The sequence below is a fragment of the Mus caroli genome, unplaced genomic scaffold, assembly GCF_978045245.1.
Source record: "Mus caroli unplaced genomic scaffold, Mus_caroli_1 scaffold_14, whole genome shotgun sequence".
In the NCBI taxonomy this organism is placed as follows: domain Eukaryota; kingdom Metazoa; phylum Chordata; class Mammalia; order Rodentia; family Muridae; genus Mus; species Mus caroli.
The window spans coordinates 643,283-656,984 of record NW_028227269.1 but is presented as its reverse complement, the minus strand read 5'-3'; the positions used below and the strand labels follow the sequence as shown (position 1 = coordinate 656,984).

The following is a 13,702-nucleotide window of genomic DNA, read 5'->3' as shown; positions in this document are numbered from 1 at the left end:
GGACCAGGAAGTCCCCTGTGAAAACGTGCCTTCTACCTATGACAGGAAAGGTACACCATGAAGTCTCAACAACATGGCTGCCTAAACAAGACTGAACAAGGGCAATGCCAACAGACATGCCAGCATGGAAGAAAGCTAACTGGTGGAAGAGGTATTTCATGGGGGTGAACTTTGGCATTTCAAAGTTACAGTTTTAACAGCTGTAAGCCATCAAGCAGTAAGCATCAGCTACTGTTCCAGTGCCATGCCTGCCAGTCTCCTGCCATGTTCCCAGCCATGATAGACATAGACTCCCCTTCTGAAACTGTGAGCCTCCGATAACTGTTGCCTCTATAAACACAGCCACAGGAAAGTAACTAAACAACTAACACCATCTGCCCACAGCTCACAGCACTGTACACACAGCCCATACTCTCCCCAGAATAACTATGGGGAAATTATAAAAACATTCACACAGCTGCTCTAAGACAGTGCTTTTCAAGCTCTCTGGCCACAGCCCACACTCACCCACAGGGGTATTTAATACCAGGCAATCATTATTTCTGCATTTCTTTCTCTCTCTCCCTCTCTCTTGTACACACACATGCATCTAGATACAGAGAAGTTCCTCCCTAGCTGCACCTGGTTGCTTCCTTCTCTAGTCTTCTTTAGTATTACACTTTACGTTAGCTATGGCCCATCAAAGCAACTTCGAGAAGCACTTGATGGGTCGTCATCCAAAATCTGAAAATTAATGCTTTAGGAAATGACAATGAGAAAATTGTGGGGGCTGGTGAGATGGCTCAGAGGGTAAGAGCTCTTCCAAACTGCTCTTCCAAAGGTCCTGAGTTCAAATACCAGCAACCACATGGTGGCTCACAAACATCCGTAACAAAATCTGATGCCCTCTTCTGGAGTGTCTGAAGACAGCTACTGTATAATAAATAAATAAATAAATAAATAAATAAATAAATATTTTTTTAAAAAGGAAAAAGAAAAAACTGTGGCTGAAGCCGGGCAGTGGTTTATTTCCAGCACTTGGGAGGCAGAGGCAGGATGATCTCTGAGTTCGAGGCCAGCCTGGTCTACAGAGTGTGTCCCAGGACAGCGAGGGCTACACAGAAAAACCCTGCCTCAAAAAAACAAAACAAAACAAAAAAACAAACACGTGGCTGAAACCCAAGACAGCATGATAAGCTCTAAGAATTTAGGATTTATAAGTCTGTTCTTTCTATTTATCAAGACAGGGTCTCACTGTGCAGCCCTGGCTAGCATGGAACTCGAGATGTAAACCAGGCTGGCCCTGAATTCAAGGAGACATGCCTGCCTCTAAGGTATGCATCACCACACCCCAAACCAAACCTGACAGAAAATGTAATTTTTTTAATATTTATTTATTTATATATAGGTTTTTTTATCTGCATGTACATCTATCCACACACCAGAAGGCGGCACAGGATCTGATGGTTGTGAACCGCCATTGTAGGTGCTGGGAATTAAACTCAGGACCTCTGCAAAAGCAACCAGTCCTCTTAAACACTAAACCATTTCTCTACCCACCCCGTCCCCCTTTTAAAAATGTATTTATGTATATGGGAAGAATTTTTTTTAAGCCTTAACATCTGACAGAAGTTATCATATGTAAAATGGATTGCTAGAGTCACTTGTTAATAATAAATGGTAAAACTCAGTCTTCTGTTTTTTTGTTTTTGTTTTTGTTTTTTGGGGTTTTTTGAAAGGCCCAGGCTGGCTTTGCACTCAGAAATTCACCTGCTTCTGCCTCCCAAGTGCTGGGATTAAAGGTGTGCACCAACACTGCCTGGAAAAATTCAGTCCCTTAAAACAGATTTTCTAGTTCTTAGGCTAATGTGCTTTCCATTATACAAACAGCCTCTCATTAATGCATGTGCATGTGAGAAAAATACAGCAACTCATCTTCTCAGACAGTGACAATATGTATGTGTACATATATCTGTACATATTTTATAATCCACATGATAACAGGTACTTATTAAAATGAGTCAATCTGTGTTATAGTACTTAACCTAAATTTAATTTAAAAAAAATCAATGTTCACTAAATCTGTATCAAAATATCAAGACCTTTCTTTCAGAAGCTAGTAATTATATTAATTTTGTACAAAAGATTTTCTCCCGATTAGATAACAATTATATTACGTCATCTCAGAACCTGTCACTAATCACTACTGCTAGTGAGTGGGGCAGGCTCAACTGCGCAGAGTAAAAGCAAACTCATGAACACTGAAAATCTGAGTTTGGTGTCAGAACCCACATGGTAGAACAAGAAAAATAACTCCTAAAAATTGTCTTCTGCCCTCTGTGAACTACAGCAAGGCATATATACACATGCCCACACACACACCAGCACCTCCATGTGCGCATGTGTATACATACAATATAAATAAAAATAAAATAAGAAACCCACATTCTAGCAACATTATTTATAACATTATCAATTTTATTAAACATTTTAAGGGACACAGGAATAAAGTGACAAAATTCGTAATATTTCAGTCAAACAGAACTGGGGCCAGAGAGACGGCTGAGTGGTTAAGAGCACTTACTGCTCTTACGCATGACCCAAGCTCAGATGCCAGCACCCATGTCAGGTGGCTCACACTGCCTACGACCCCAGCTCCAAGAGATACTCCACCTCTGGCTTCTGGGGAATCTACACTTGTGTGCACATGCTCACATGCAGACATACCCTTATACACATAATTCTATAATAGAAATACATTCTTTACAAAACGACAAACAGAATTTAACTAACCTTATGATATGCCTGGAAAATACTGAAATTATTTCATAATATCAGGAGCCCTATCTGCCCATTGAAGAGGTAAGAAATGACTTACGGTTGCATCTCTTCTGTACAAATCGTAACTTGCAAGCTGTTCTGTACGTTGATAGTCGTATGACATCAAAGTTCTGAGCACCTGAGAAAGGGACAAAGTGAAAGGCTGAGCTGTGCTGAGTGCACCATGGCTGCTTGCTGAAGTGTAGCTCCACTGTGATGTGCACAGGGAAGGAGAGGTGAAGCAATGCTGTGCACGTGCCCACTGCACGCCAAGATGCTGCCAACAGTTTTGCCTTCTGCTAAGCAAGAGAACTCAGAGAGGGGAGGACACACAATGCGTCCATCAGTAGGCTGCAGGGTCAGGAAAGTAGAGAGACGAATGGAAGAGAGTCTACAGTCAAGAAGGTAAACTACGCCGGGCGTGGTGGCGCACGCCTTTAATCCCAGCACACGGGAGGCAGAGGCAGGTGGATTTCTGAGTTTGAGGCCAGCCTGGTCTACAAAGTGAGTTCCAGGACAGCCAGGGCTACACAGAGAAACCCTGTCTCGAAAAACCAAAAAAAAAAAAAAAAAAGAAGGTAAACTACAAGCTGCACAGTGAGAGGCAGGAAGACTGCTACAAGCTTGAGCCTAGCCTGTACCACACAGTGAGACCCATTTCAAAGAGGTGAGGAGACAGAGTCAAAAAGAAGTCAATAAACTGCAGTTTCAGTCTGACTCCATAACAGGGCCTGTCTGTGGCCATGCCTCACATGTCTTTCCCGCACATGGCCTCATAGAGAGAACTGGACCAGCTAACCCTAAGGCCCCTCTTAATCTGTGGCCACCTGCCCTTTTCTATGATTGGTCACATGGTATTTCTTTGCTTCTAGTATACTATACCTCTCCCCACAAAAATGTCTCTACCACCTCAAGTGCTGGGGACTGAATCCAGGGAATATGCCAGGCAAGTGCTCTGCCACAGAGATACACCCCCCAGGCTGCTCTTTTATTAGAGCATGTCTCAATAAATAGTACCTGCCTTGAGCTTGCTATGTACCCAGCCTGGCCTCAACCTTACAATCCCACCTTCCTGACAGCTGCAATTACAGGCATGGAGCACCATAGCTGGCTGCATCTTCCTATCAAGAAGTAAAAGTTGCTGCGTGTGGTAGCACACGTCTTTAATCACAGCACCAGAGGCAAGCAGATCTCTGAGTTCAAGGCCAACCTCATCTACATAGCCAAGTTCCAGGCCAGCCAAGACTGCATAATGACACCCTGTCTCAACTTTGTAAAAAAAAGATAAAAAATATTTTTTTTAAAAGTACAAAGTAGCTGGGCAGTGGTGGTGCATACCTTTAATCCCAGCATCTGGGAAGCAGAGGCAGGAAGAACTCTTAGTTCGAGGCCAGGCTCAGAACTAAGAGTGAGTTCCAGGACTGCCAGGGCTATATAGAGAAACCCTGTCTCAAAAACAAAGAAAGAAAGAAAGAAAGAAAGAAAGAAAGAAAGAAAGAAAGAAAGAAAGAAAGATCAAAAGGCCACACAGGGAGAATGACAATTTATCCAAAGTCTTTCTATCAGAGTGAGTGTGTGTGTTCTTTGCAGGACTTGAGTTATTCCCAGGTCAATCCCATCCCCTACCCCATGGTTATTTATGTGCAGCACTGCAAGAATCACTGTGTTTGTTTGTTTTCCCCTTTTGTCTGACTCACCTGATCAAGAAAGCATCGTGTCTGGGGTTACAGCTAGTAAAAAAAAAGTAGTAGAGTTCCTACCTAGCATGAAAAAAAAAAAAAAAGAAAAAAAAGACAGGATGTGGTGGCGCATGCCTTTAATCCCAGAACTGGGGAGGCAGAGACAGGTAGATCTCTAAGTTGAAGGCCAGCCTGGGATACACAAAGAAACCCTGTCTTGGAGTGGGAGGGGGAGCAAATAGAAGAAGCCATCCCTGGAAAGGTGAACTGAACAACCCCCAGGCACAGCACGCAGCAAGCCAGTACAGCCTACTGGAAACAATGTGCAAGTGCTGCTCTTGATCTCTCCTTGGGTTGTTTCAGCTTTTCTGTTTTTGATTTGCCTCAAAATTACTATCTCCTCCTAAATCTACCTCCCAAATGCTGGGATTATAGGTGTCCCACTTAAAATGGGGTAGGGTCTCACTATGTAGCCCTCCTGCCCACCTCTAAGCACTAGCATGACAGGTACCTGGCCACACCCACCTGTGCAGTAGGACTCATAATAAAATGTCTTTAAAAGGCTTACAAAGGCTAATTCAGATCAATACTATACAAGGAATCCTAGAGCCAGCAACTGTGAAGTGGTCTGCACCACATGTCAAAGAAAACAAAATACTGGGAACCACCCAATTCCTCAAGGCCAGGCTTTGGGTGTTTTGTTTTGTTTTGTTTTTAATACCATGATATAATTTTAACAGAAGATTTTTTTTTAATCTTTTTTTTAAAGATTTATTTATTTATTAGATGTAAGTACACTGTAGCTATCTTCAGACACTCCAGAAGAGGGAGTCAGATCTTGTTATGGATGGTTGAGAGCCACCATGTGGTTGCTGGGATTTGAACTCAGCACCTTCGGAAGAGAAGAGAAGAGAAGAAAAGAGAAGAGAAGAGAAGAGAAGGACCTCAACTCAAGTCAATTCAAGTAAAGTATATGTTGTGCTGTGAGTCTTCCAATTCCATGCTTCTACAACTCCCATTCCTCCCTCTCTAAGGCTTCCAACATACAATTTCTAACTGATAGAACTATTACTTAGCCAGGCAGTGGTGGCACACACCTTTAATCCCAGGACTTGGAAGGCAGAGGCAGACAGATCTCTAAGTTCTAGGTCAACCTGGTCCATAAAGTGAATTGTCGGACAGCCAGGACACACAGAGAAACTGTCTCAAAAAAACAAACAAAAACGTAAAAAATTACTTGATAAAAATAACAACAAAGCCCACAGTATTCCACGTGGGTGAGCCGGGACACTCACGCATTTCTATGAAGAGCTGCCTCTTCTCCGCCATGGTCTTCCGCTTGTTCCCACCTTCCTCAATCATCCTAGAGATGAAGACAGACACAATGAGTCAAGGTGTGGGGTGATGGATGACTCAACCAAGTGCTCAGCTGTAAGAGGAGACCACAGTGGCCATGCACATTCTACAGGAACATCAGGGAAAATAAAGTAGGACCCTCCCACCAAGAAATGCGAGCCAGTCTCCCATTATCTGGTAGCTTCCAAGAGATACTGAACAGTCAGTATATTAAAGGAGCTGGTATGCTTACTTCCTGAGTTGAAAATACAGGACTATTTTTCTAAGGGAAGGGACTCATACTTGCTCTGGGGCTACTCTAGACCTCACAACATAGCCCACACCAGCCTTGAATTTGCAGCTACTCCCCTGCTCCAGCCTTAGGAGTGCTGGAAATACAGGCATGCACCATCGTGCCTGGCTGAGGATGACTTTTTTCCAACTTAATTATTTCCTTTCTTTCTTTCCTTCTTCATTCTTTCTTTCTCTTTCCCTTTCTCTTTCTCTCTCTCTCTTTCTTTTTACAGAACATTGAATACGTTGACACAGTTTCCTCTACCACCCATGTTTTGTAAATATTAATATATTACTAAAGTTGATTTCAGATACAACAGAAAAAAACATAATAAAGAACATGAGAATTTTCCATTTACACACACAAAAGACATAAAATTTTCTATTTTAGGTTAGACTTTATTAAACAAAAAGATACTTATACCCAAGATAAAGAGCTCTGCAAAGGGATTTTCCTGTCACATAGTTATAGCAGCAAATGCTGATGCTTAGGCTATGCCAGGTATTAAAACTCCTTACATTTGTGGAACCAAGTGTCAAGTCCCAGATATCTCAGAGGCTGAGAAAGGAGAATTTTTGAACCTATTAGTAGTTCAAAGCCAACCTGGAGAACACTGCAAGACCTTGTCATTTGCATTCCTCTCGTATCTATTCAGTCACCACACAAAAAGCCTATGTGCCTGCTTTATGATCACCATTGCTTCTGCTTCACAGATCAGGCAACAGAGGTGGAGAAAGCTAACTTGCAAAAGGACACATAACTCAACATCAGTGCCATTGAAACCTCCTGAACACGCTTTTCATATAACTGTTATTTACAGATATCTGAATCCTTAACGTCTAAAAAGCAAGAACACAGTCCATTGTACAGACCTATTTGTGCCAAATTCTGCTGAACAGAAGCCAGACAATTACCATGAGTAGATTAAACTGTTGTAAAGCACTCTCAACTATGATTAAACTCCTATCCACTAAACAAGTACAAACCATTCTCAAATATTTTATAACTACACGCTAAACAACAACTATATAAACTGTACATTCACTAGAGCAAGATGCCTGCCTGGTTATAATAAGTTCAGTTATAACCCAAAGAAAATTTAAAATGTAAATATAGTCCTTAACATTCCACATTTAAGAGTTTTATCAAGAATGACCCCATCCCAAGTCATGGAAATGTTGTTGGAGAAGCTTCAACACACACAGTTACCACAAGTCAAAGGAATTTTGAACAAAAAGTAGCCAAAAAATAAAAATAAAAAAAATAAATTTAAAAAAGCCTCCAGGAAAACTATCTAATAAAATCTAGGATTTAAAGAAAAGATAGTTGGGTCCCTACTGGATTAAAGGGAAGAGGCCGCTCCAAAGCCTGCTGCCCCCTTACCCCAGACTTGATCTCTCACCAAGTCAGTGGTTGATACAGATCAGAACAGAATCACCACAATACCCTTAATGTTCTATCTGACAGGCTACTTCAGTATTCCTTTACATCACATTTCTCAAAGCAGAGAAAACAAATTCCTAAAGATTACTGAATTCTTAGTGGTAATTTTCTAAAATTTTGGTTTTTTTGTTTGTTTGTTTGGTTTGGTTTTTTTTGAGACAAGAGTTTCTCTGAGACTCTCTTGAGCCCTGGCTGTCCTGGAACTCACTTTGTAGACCAGGCTGGCCTCGAACTCAGAAATTCGCCTGCCTCTGCCTCCGAGTGCTGGGATTAAAGGCGTGCGCCACCACCGCCTGGCAATTTTCTAAAATTTTATTTTCATTTTCAGATTCATCTTAGGAAACAACATACATCCTGGGTCATCTAGATAGCCACCACCCTACAAGTACTGACAGGCAATTTCAGCGCCCACAACTGCATGTAAAATGATTAGTGGCTGGTGAATGACAGGAAGTACAGTTTCTTGGGCACATCTGACCTGCCATCTGCTTTTTGCAAATAGAGTTTTGAAACACAGCCATGGCTATCCAGTTCTGTTTCCTTTTTCTTCTTAGGAGAGGGTTGGGGGCTAGACATGGTCTCATGTAGTCCAAGCTAGCCTCAAACTTACTAAACAACTGAGGAAGACTTTGAACTCCTAATCCTCTGCCTAAGAGGCAGGATTATAGGCCTGGCTTCATTCCTGTATTATCATCTACGGCAGAATTTCTACACTCACAAAACAATGGCAGAGTGCGGTGCATGCCACAGAGAACTTCTGGCCTAAAAAGTCTGAAGTAAAATTTACTATCCGGCCCTTTAAGAAAAAGTTTGCCCATCTTGTTACAGCTCTCACTAACACTGGATTACTACATGTCTGACTGCAATTAGGCTAGTACATCTCCTTTGTCTAAATAAAAACAATCACACAATATGCCTATTTTTCAATTCTTTACTGAAGGTCCATCCTTGGAGAGATGCTTCAATCACTCTGAAATGTCTGTACAGGTTCATGCATGTCAACACTTGGTCCCCAGCTGATGGCACTGACACTGTAGCCTAGTTAGTCAGTCAATGTGGTTGTTGGGAGCCAGTCTTCTGAGTTCACTCTGCTTCCCAGTTGCAAATAAATTGCAACCACCTGCCTCAGCTCCAGTAGCCACTATGGACTGGATCCTCAAATTGTGAACCAAAAGAAACGCTTTTGTCCATTGCTTTGTACATTTGTCTCAAGACAAGTATTTGTACATCCATCTTTTGTTTGTTTTCAGATAAAAGAAAGAAAAGAATACCCAAGGGGAAATGAAGAGATGTGAATGGAGAAGATAAAAACCTACTACAAAACTGCTTCGATAATTTGCAGCCTACCATAGAAGTAAACAATATATACTTCAGAGGTTTTAAAAAGAACAAGACAGGAGCTGAAGATATCGCTAAATGGGTAGCCTGTTTGCTTCAGAAATAGAAGGACCTAAGTTCAGATCCCCAGCACCCATATTTAAAAAAAAACAGATGTGGTGGTGTGCACCTGCAATCCCTAATGCTCATGAGAGGTGGGGGGAGGGGGAGATAAGCTGATCTCAGCAGCTCAATAGCCTGCCAGCCTAGCCAATCAGTGAGTGACCCTGTCTCAAAAACTAATGTAGACTGCAATAAACACCCAACATCAATTTCTTGTGGAGACATGAAAGAAATCAGCCCCCCAACACATGCACATGCAAGGTAACACACACACACACACACACACACACACACACGCCCCGGACACACCGATGCAGTAGATGCGGTGCGATGCAGTAGATGTTGTGGTCCTGGTTGGCCATCCTTCCCCAGATGGCTTAGTTACTTTCCTACTGCTGGAAGCTCGCTGTGTTGTCACAGCTGCATTTTTCCCTGAAGAATTCCCTTCAGCTGGCTCAACACTCTCTAGGCAAGAAGCCTGCAAAGTTTCTCCCATAAGACAACAGACAGCTGCAGTAGATGACTGACTGATAAGTCCTAAATACCCTGCCCAAGGAAGGTCTGGATCCTGGGATTTGGGGTGAGTGTATAAACACCTTAGTCAGTGAGCACAACTACTAAACCAAGCTAATGCATGTGGAACCATGAGAGACACGTGTGAAGTAAGCCTGAGCAGGTGGACTAGAGAGACCACCCAACAAGGGCTTAACACTGTTCTCTCGTAGCCCCAGGCCTGCACTCCAAACCTCAGCCTCTCCAGCTAAACCTTGCAGCACATGCTAAAAAAATAACTATCCAGAAAAGCCCTCTAGTTAGCTTGCTTGTAAAGAAAGGTGAGCTAAACCAGAGTGGAAGAATCCCCAGCTACTTTTCCTCTCCTCCTCCTCCTCCCCCTCCATTCCCTCCTACCCCGGCTCATAGGCAGTCTCATACTGAAGGCAACAAAAGCAGGAAAAGCAGCTGTGTGGAAAAGTACAGGAGGTAAAACTGTGAAGGGAAAAGTTAATGAAAGTAACCGCTTGAGAGGGAAGAAACACAGCTGCTCTTGTTCACCTTGACATGATCGTCTATGCGGAAGACCCAAGAGAATGCTCCAAATCTGCCAACTAATAAGCTACTACAGCAAGGTTAGTGATCAATACACAAAAATCAATATACAAAAGCCTATCCATTTCCTGTGTAGTACCAACACACTGAAATCTGAAATAACATAATGTCACTTTAAAAAATAAAATATAGGGAGTGGAGAGATGTCTCAGGGTCAAGAGCATGTGTGACTCTTGCAGAGGACCTAGGTTTGATGCTCAGTGCCCACACAGTGGCTCACAACAACCAAAATTCCAATTCCAGAGGATCTGATGCTCCCTTCTGAACCCCCCATGGGCAACAACTACGTATGTGGTGCACATACATACAAGCAAAACACTCACATATAAAATAAAAAGTGAATAAATCTAATAAAATTATTAAAAAATATCACTTATGTTATCATCCCTCCAAAATATAAATATTTTGTGCAAATACAGCAAAGCATGTAGAACCAATACGAAAAAAACTATAAAACTGGTGGAAAAAAAATCAACATAGAACTAAATAAATTACTGAGATTCGATGTTCATAGATAAGAAGACTAAACATTGTCAAGATGCCAGTTCCTTTAAACTCAGTCTATAGACTCAACCAAACTCTGAGCAAGTTACTTTATAAACACCAACAAACTCATCCCAATGTCTATACAAAAGACAAAAAACTAAGAATAGCCAAGATGATATCTGCAAAAAATATATATATATATATACTGAGGCCAGACACTGCCAGCTTCAAGACTCACACTGTCAAAAGGCAATCCAATGAGAAAAGTGGTCCTCTCAACAGGGGTTACTGTAAGAATTGAATGTCCAATGCAAAAACATTCTAAACACAGCAGACTTTATACTTGTGACAAAAATTAACTCAAAGTGCCCTAATTTAAAAACATAAAACTGCCGGGCGTGGTGGCGCGCGCCTTTAATCCCAGCACTCGGGAGGCAGAGGCAGGTGGATTTCTGAGTTCGAGGCCAGCCTGGTCTACAAAGTGAGTTCCAGGACAGCCAGGGCTATACAGAGAAACCCTGTCTCGAAAAACCAAAAAAAAAAAAAAAAAAAAAAAAAAAAAAAAAAACCAAAAAAAAACATAAAACTATGTAACTCCTAGAAATCACAGGAGAGAACAAAGAGCCTGAGATTACGATGAAGATTCTCTTTTGGTCTCCCAGACAGCATCTCACACTGTAGACTGGTTTGGAACTCAACTAGGTAGTCCAGTCCTGGCCTCTAACTGTGGTAATCCTCCTGCCTCAGCCTCCCAAGTGCTGAGATTACAGGTGTGGGCCAAAATACCCAGTTGACAATGATATTCTCTCTCTCTCTCTCTCTCTCTTCCCCTCCCTCCCTCCCTCCCTCTCTCTGAGTATGTGTGTGTGTGTGTATGGTGTGTATGTATACAGTATACATGTGTATGGAATAACTCTGCACACATACTTGTACAGAGGCTAGCGGACATCAATCAGGTGTCCAGCTCTATCACTCTCAATATTAATCTTTTGAGACAAGGTCTCTTACTGAACCTGGAGCTAGGCCAGCAGGCAGCAAACCTCAGAAACCATCATCTCTTTTTCCTCCCACTCTCCCACCCTCGATGCTAGGGTTACAAGGGCACAAATGGCTAGCCAAACTTGGTTTTTTCTAAGATCCCAACTGGAGTTCTCACATTTGCACAGAAAGCACTGGTACTGGAGAGATGAGCCATCTCTTTAGTCCTGATGAGGGCTTTTTAGATCTAACAGCACAGGCTGAGCCAAAGAACGAACTGTTAAACTGAACTTCAGTCAAAGTAAAAAGTTAGAGCTAGAGGTCATGGTGTACCCACTGAGCACCGAGGAGGCAGAGACAGGTAGATCTCTATGAGTTTGAGGGCAACCTGGTCTACACAGTGAGTCCCAGGCCACAAGAGACCCTGTCTCAAGAAACAAAACAAAAATAGCAACAACAACAAAAGGGCCTCTGGGCTCCACAGGTATGTTTACATGCACTGGCTGGCACACTCACACAAGCACACAGAGAGAGTCAAAGCATGATACCATGGTGAGCCTATGAAAACAGCCAAAGTGAAGAACAGACCAGACCATGCAGTAGTAAGAATGTGAGGCAACATGTCTGGCCACTTCAGGCAACTAGCCAGGTTCTTTTTTTTTTTTTTTAATATTTATTTATTTATTATATGTAAGTACACTGTAGCTGTCTTCAGACACTCCAGAAGAGGGCATTAGATTTCATTACGGATGGTTGTGAGCCACCATGTGGTTGCTGGGATTTGAACTCGGGACCTTCGGAAGAGCAGTCCGCGCTCTTAACCATTGAGCCATCTCGCCAGCCCAACTAGCCAGGTTCTTACACAACAAGATGTGCTGTTATCATACAATCCTTGGTATTTAGGCAGAGATAGTAAAAAACGTACATCTACCGAAAAAAATGCACCCAGATGTTCATAGCGGCTTTAGTCACGATTGCCAAATCCTGAAAACAACCACAGTGTCCTTCAGTGGGTGAAGAGATAAAACTATTCAGTTCTTGAAAGGAATAAACTGTGAAGCCATTAAAACATTGAAGAAACTTGGGCTGGAGAGATGGCTCAGTAGTTAAGAGCACTGACTGCTCTTCCAAAGGTTCTGAGTTCAAATCCCAGCAACCACATGGTGGCTCACAACCATCCTTAATGAGATCTGACGCCCTCTTCTGGTGTGTCTGAAGACAGCTACAGTATACTAAGGGAAAGGAGCCAATCTGGAGCCAGGAGTGGTGCTGAGAACCAGCACAGAGCACATTGAGCCAGCCTGGGCTAAATAAAACCAGTCTGAAAAGGACAAACAGCACCATTTTAACTAGGCAACACCCATGAAAATGCAAACTTCAGAGACAGGTAAGACTGGTGACTCTAGGGCTGGTGAGATGGCTCAGTGGGTAAGAGCACCCGACTGCTCTTCCAAAGGTCCGGAGTTCAAATCCCAGCAACCACATGGTGGCTCACAACCATCCGTATCGAGATCTGACGCCCTCTTCTGGTGTGTCTTAAGACAGCTACAGTGTACTCACATATAATAAATAAATCTTTAAAAAAAAAAAAAAAAAAAAAAAGACTGGTGACTCTAGAAGGTGGGCAATGAATCCAACGGACACAGAGCAATGTTTGTGCCATGAAACTATCCCGTCTGATAGCAGCTGGTACGTGCCATTGTGCCATTGTTTACACCAACAACAGATTTGGGAGTGAACAATGTGTCAGTACAGGCTTACTGATTCTAATGAACACTGCACATGCAGGCAATGCTGGTGATCAGGAGGCTGGGTGTGTGTCAGGGCAGAAAGCACACAGGCAATGCTGGTGATCAGGAGGCTGGTGTGTGTCAGGGCAGGCAATGCTGGTGATCAGGAGGCTGGTGTGTGTCAGGGCAGGCAATGCTGGTGATCAGGAGGCTGGTGTGTGTCAGGGCAGGCAATGCTGGTGATCAGGAGGCTGGGTGTGTGTCAGGGCAGAAAGCACACAGGCAATGCTGGTGATCAGGAGACTGGTGTGTTTCAGGGCAGGCAATGCTGGTGATCAGGAGGCTGGTGTGTGTCAGGGCAGGCAATGCTGGTGATCAGGAGGCTGGTGTGTGTCAGGGCAGGCAATGCT

At 42.8% G+C, this 13,702-nt stretch overlaps 1 protein-coding gene across 13 annotated transcripts in view; it reads right to left on the bottom strand.

Moving 5' to 3' along the window:
* The window catches only part of Dtnb (dystrobrevin beta), a 207,155-nt gene that overhangs the window by 181,826 nt on the left and 11,627 nt on the right, over positions 1-13,702 (bottom strand). For 10 of the 13 annotated variants that reach the window (XR_015045156.1, XR_015045155.1, XR_015045158.1 and 7 more), the window contains exons 1-3: positions 9,301-9,319; positions 5,774-5,841; positions 2,858-2,938 (exon numbers count right to left, since the gene is read on the bottom strand). Coding sequence is in view for 9 of the 13 variants with exons in the window: in XM_085830165.1 (XP_085686291.1) it covers positions 2,858-2,938; positions 5,774-5,840 (148 nt within the window). In the remaining 4 variants the exon portion in view is untranslated. Of the gene's footprint in view, positions 1-2,857; positions 2,939-5,773; positions 5,842-9,300; positions 9,320-13,702 lie in introns of those variants that run through there. The other 3 variants (XM_085830168.1, XM_085830173.1, XM_085830169.1) reach the window with 1 other exon arrangement.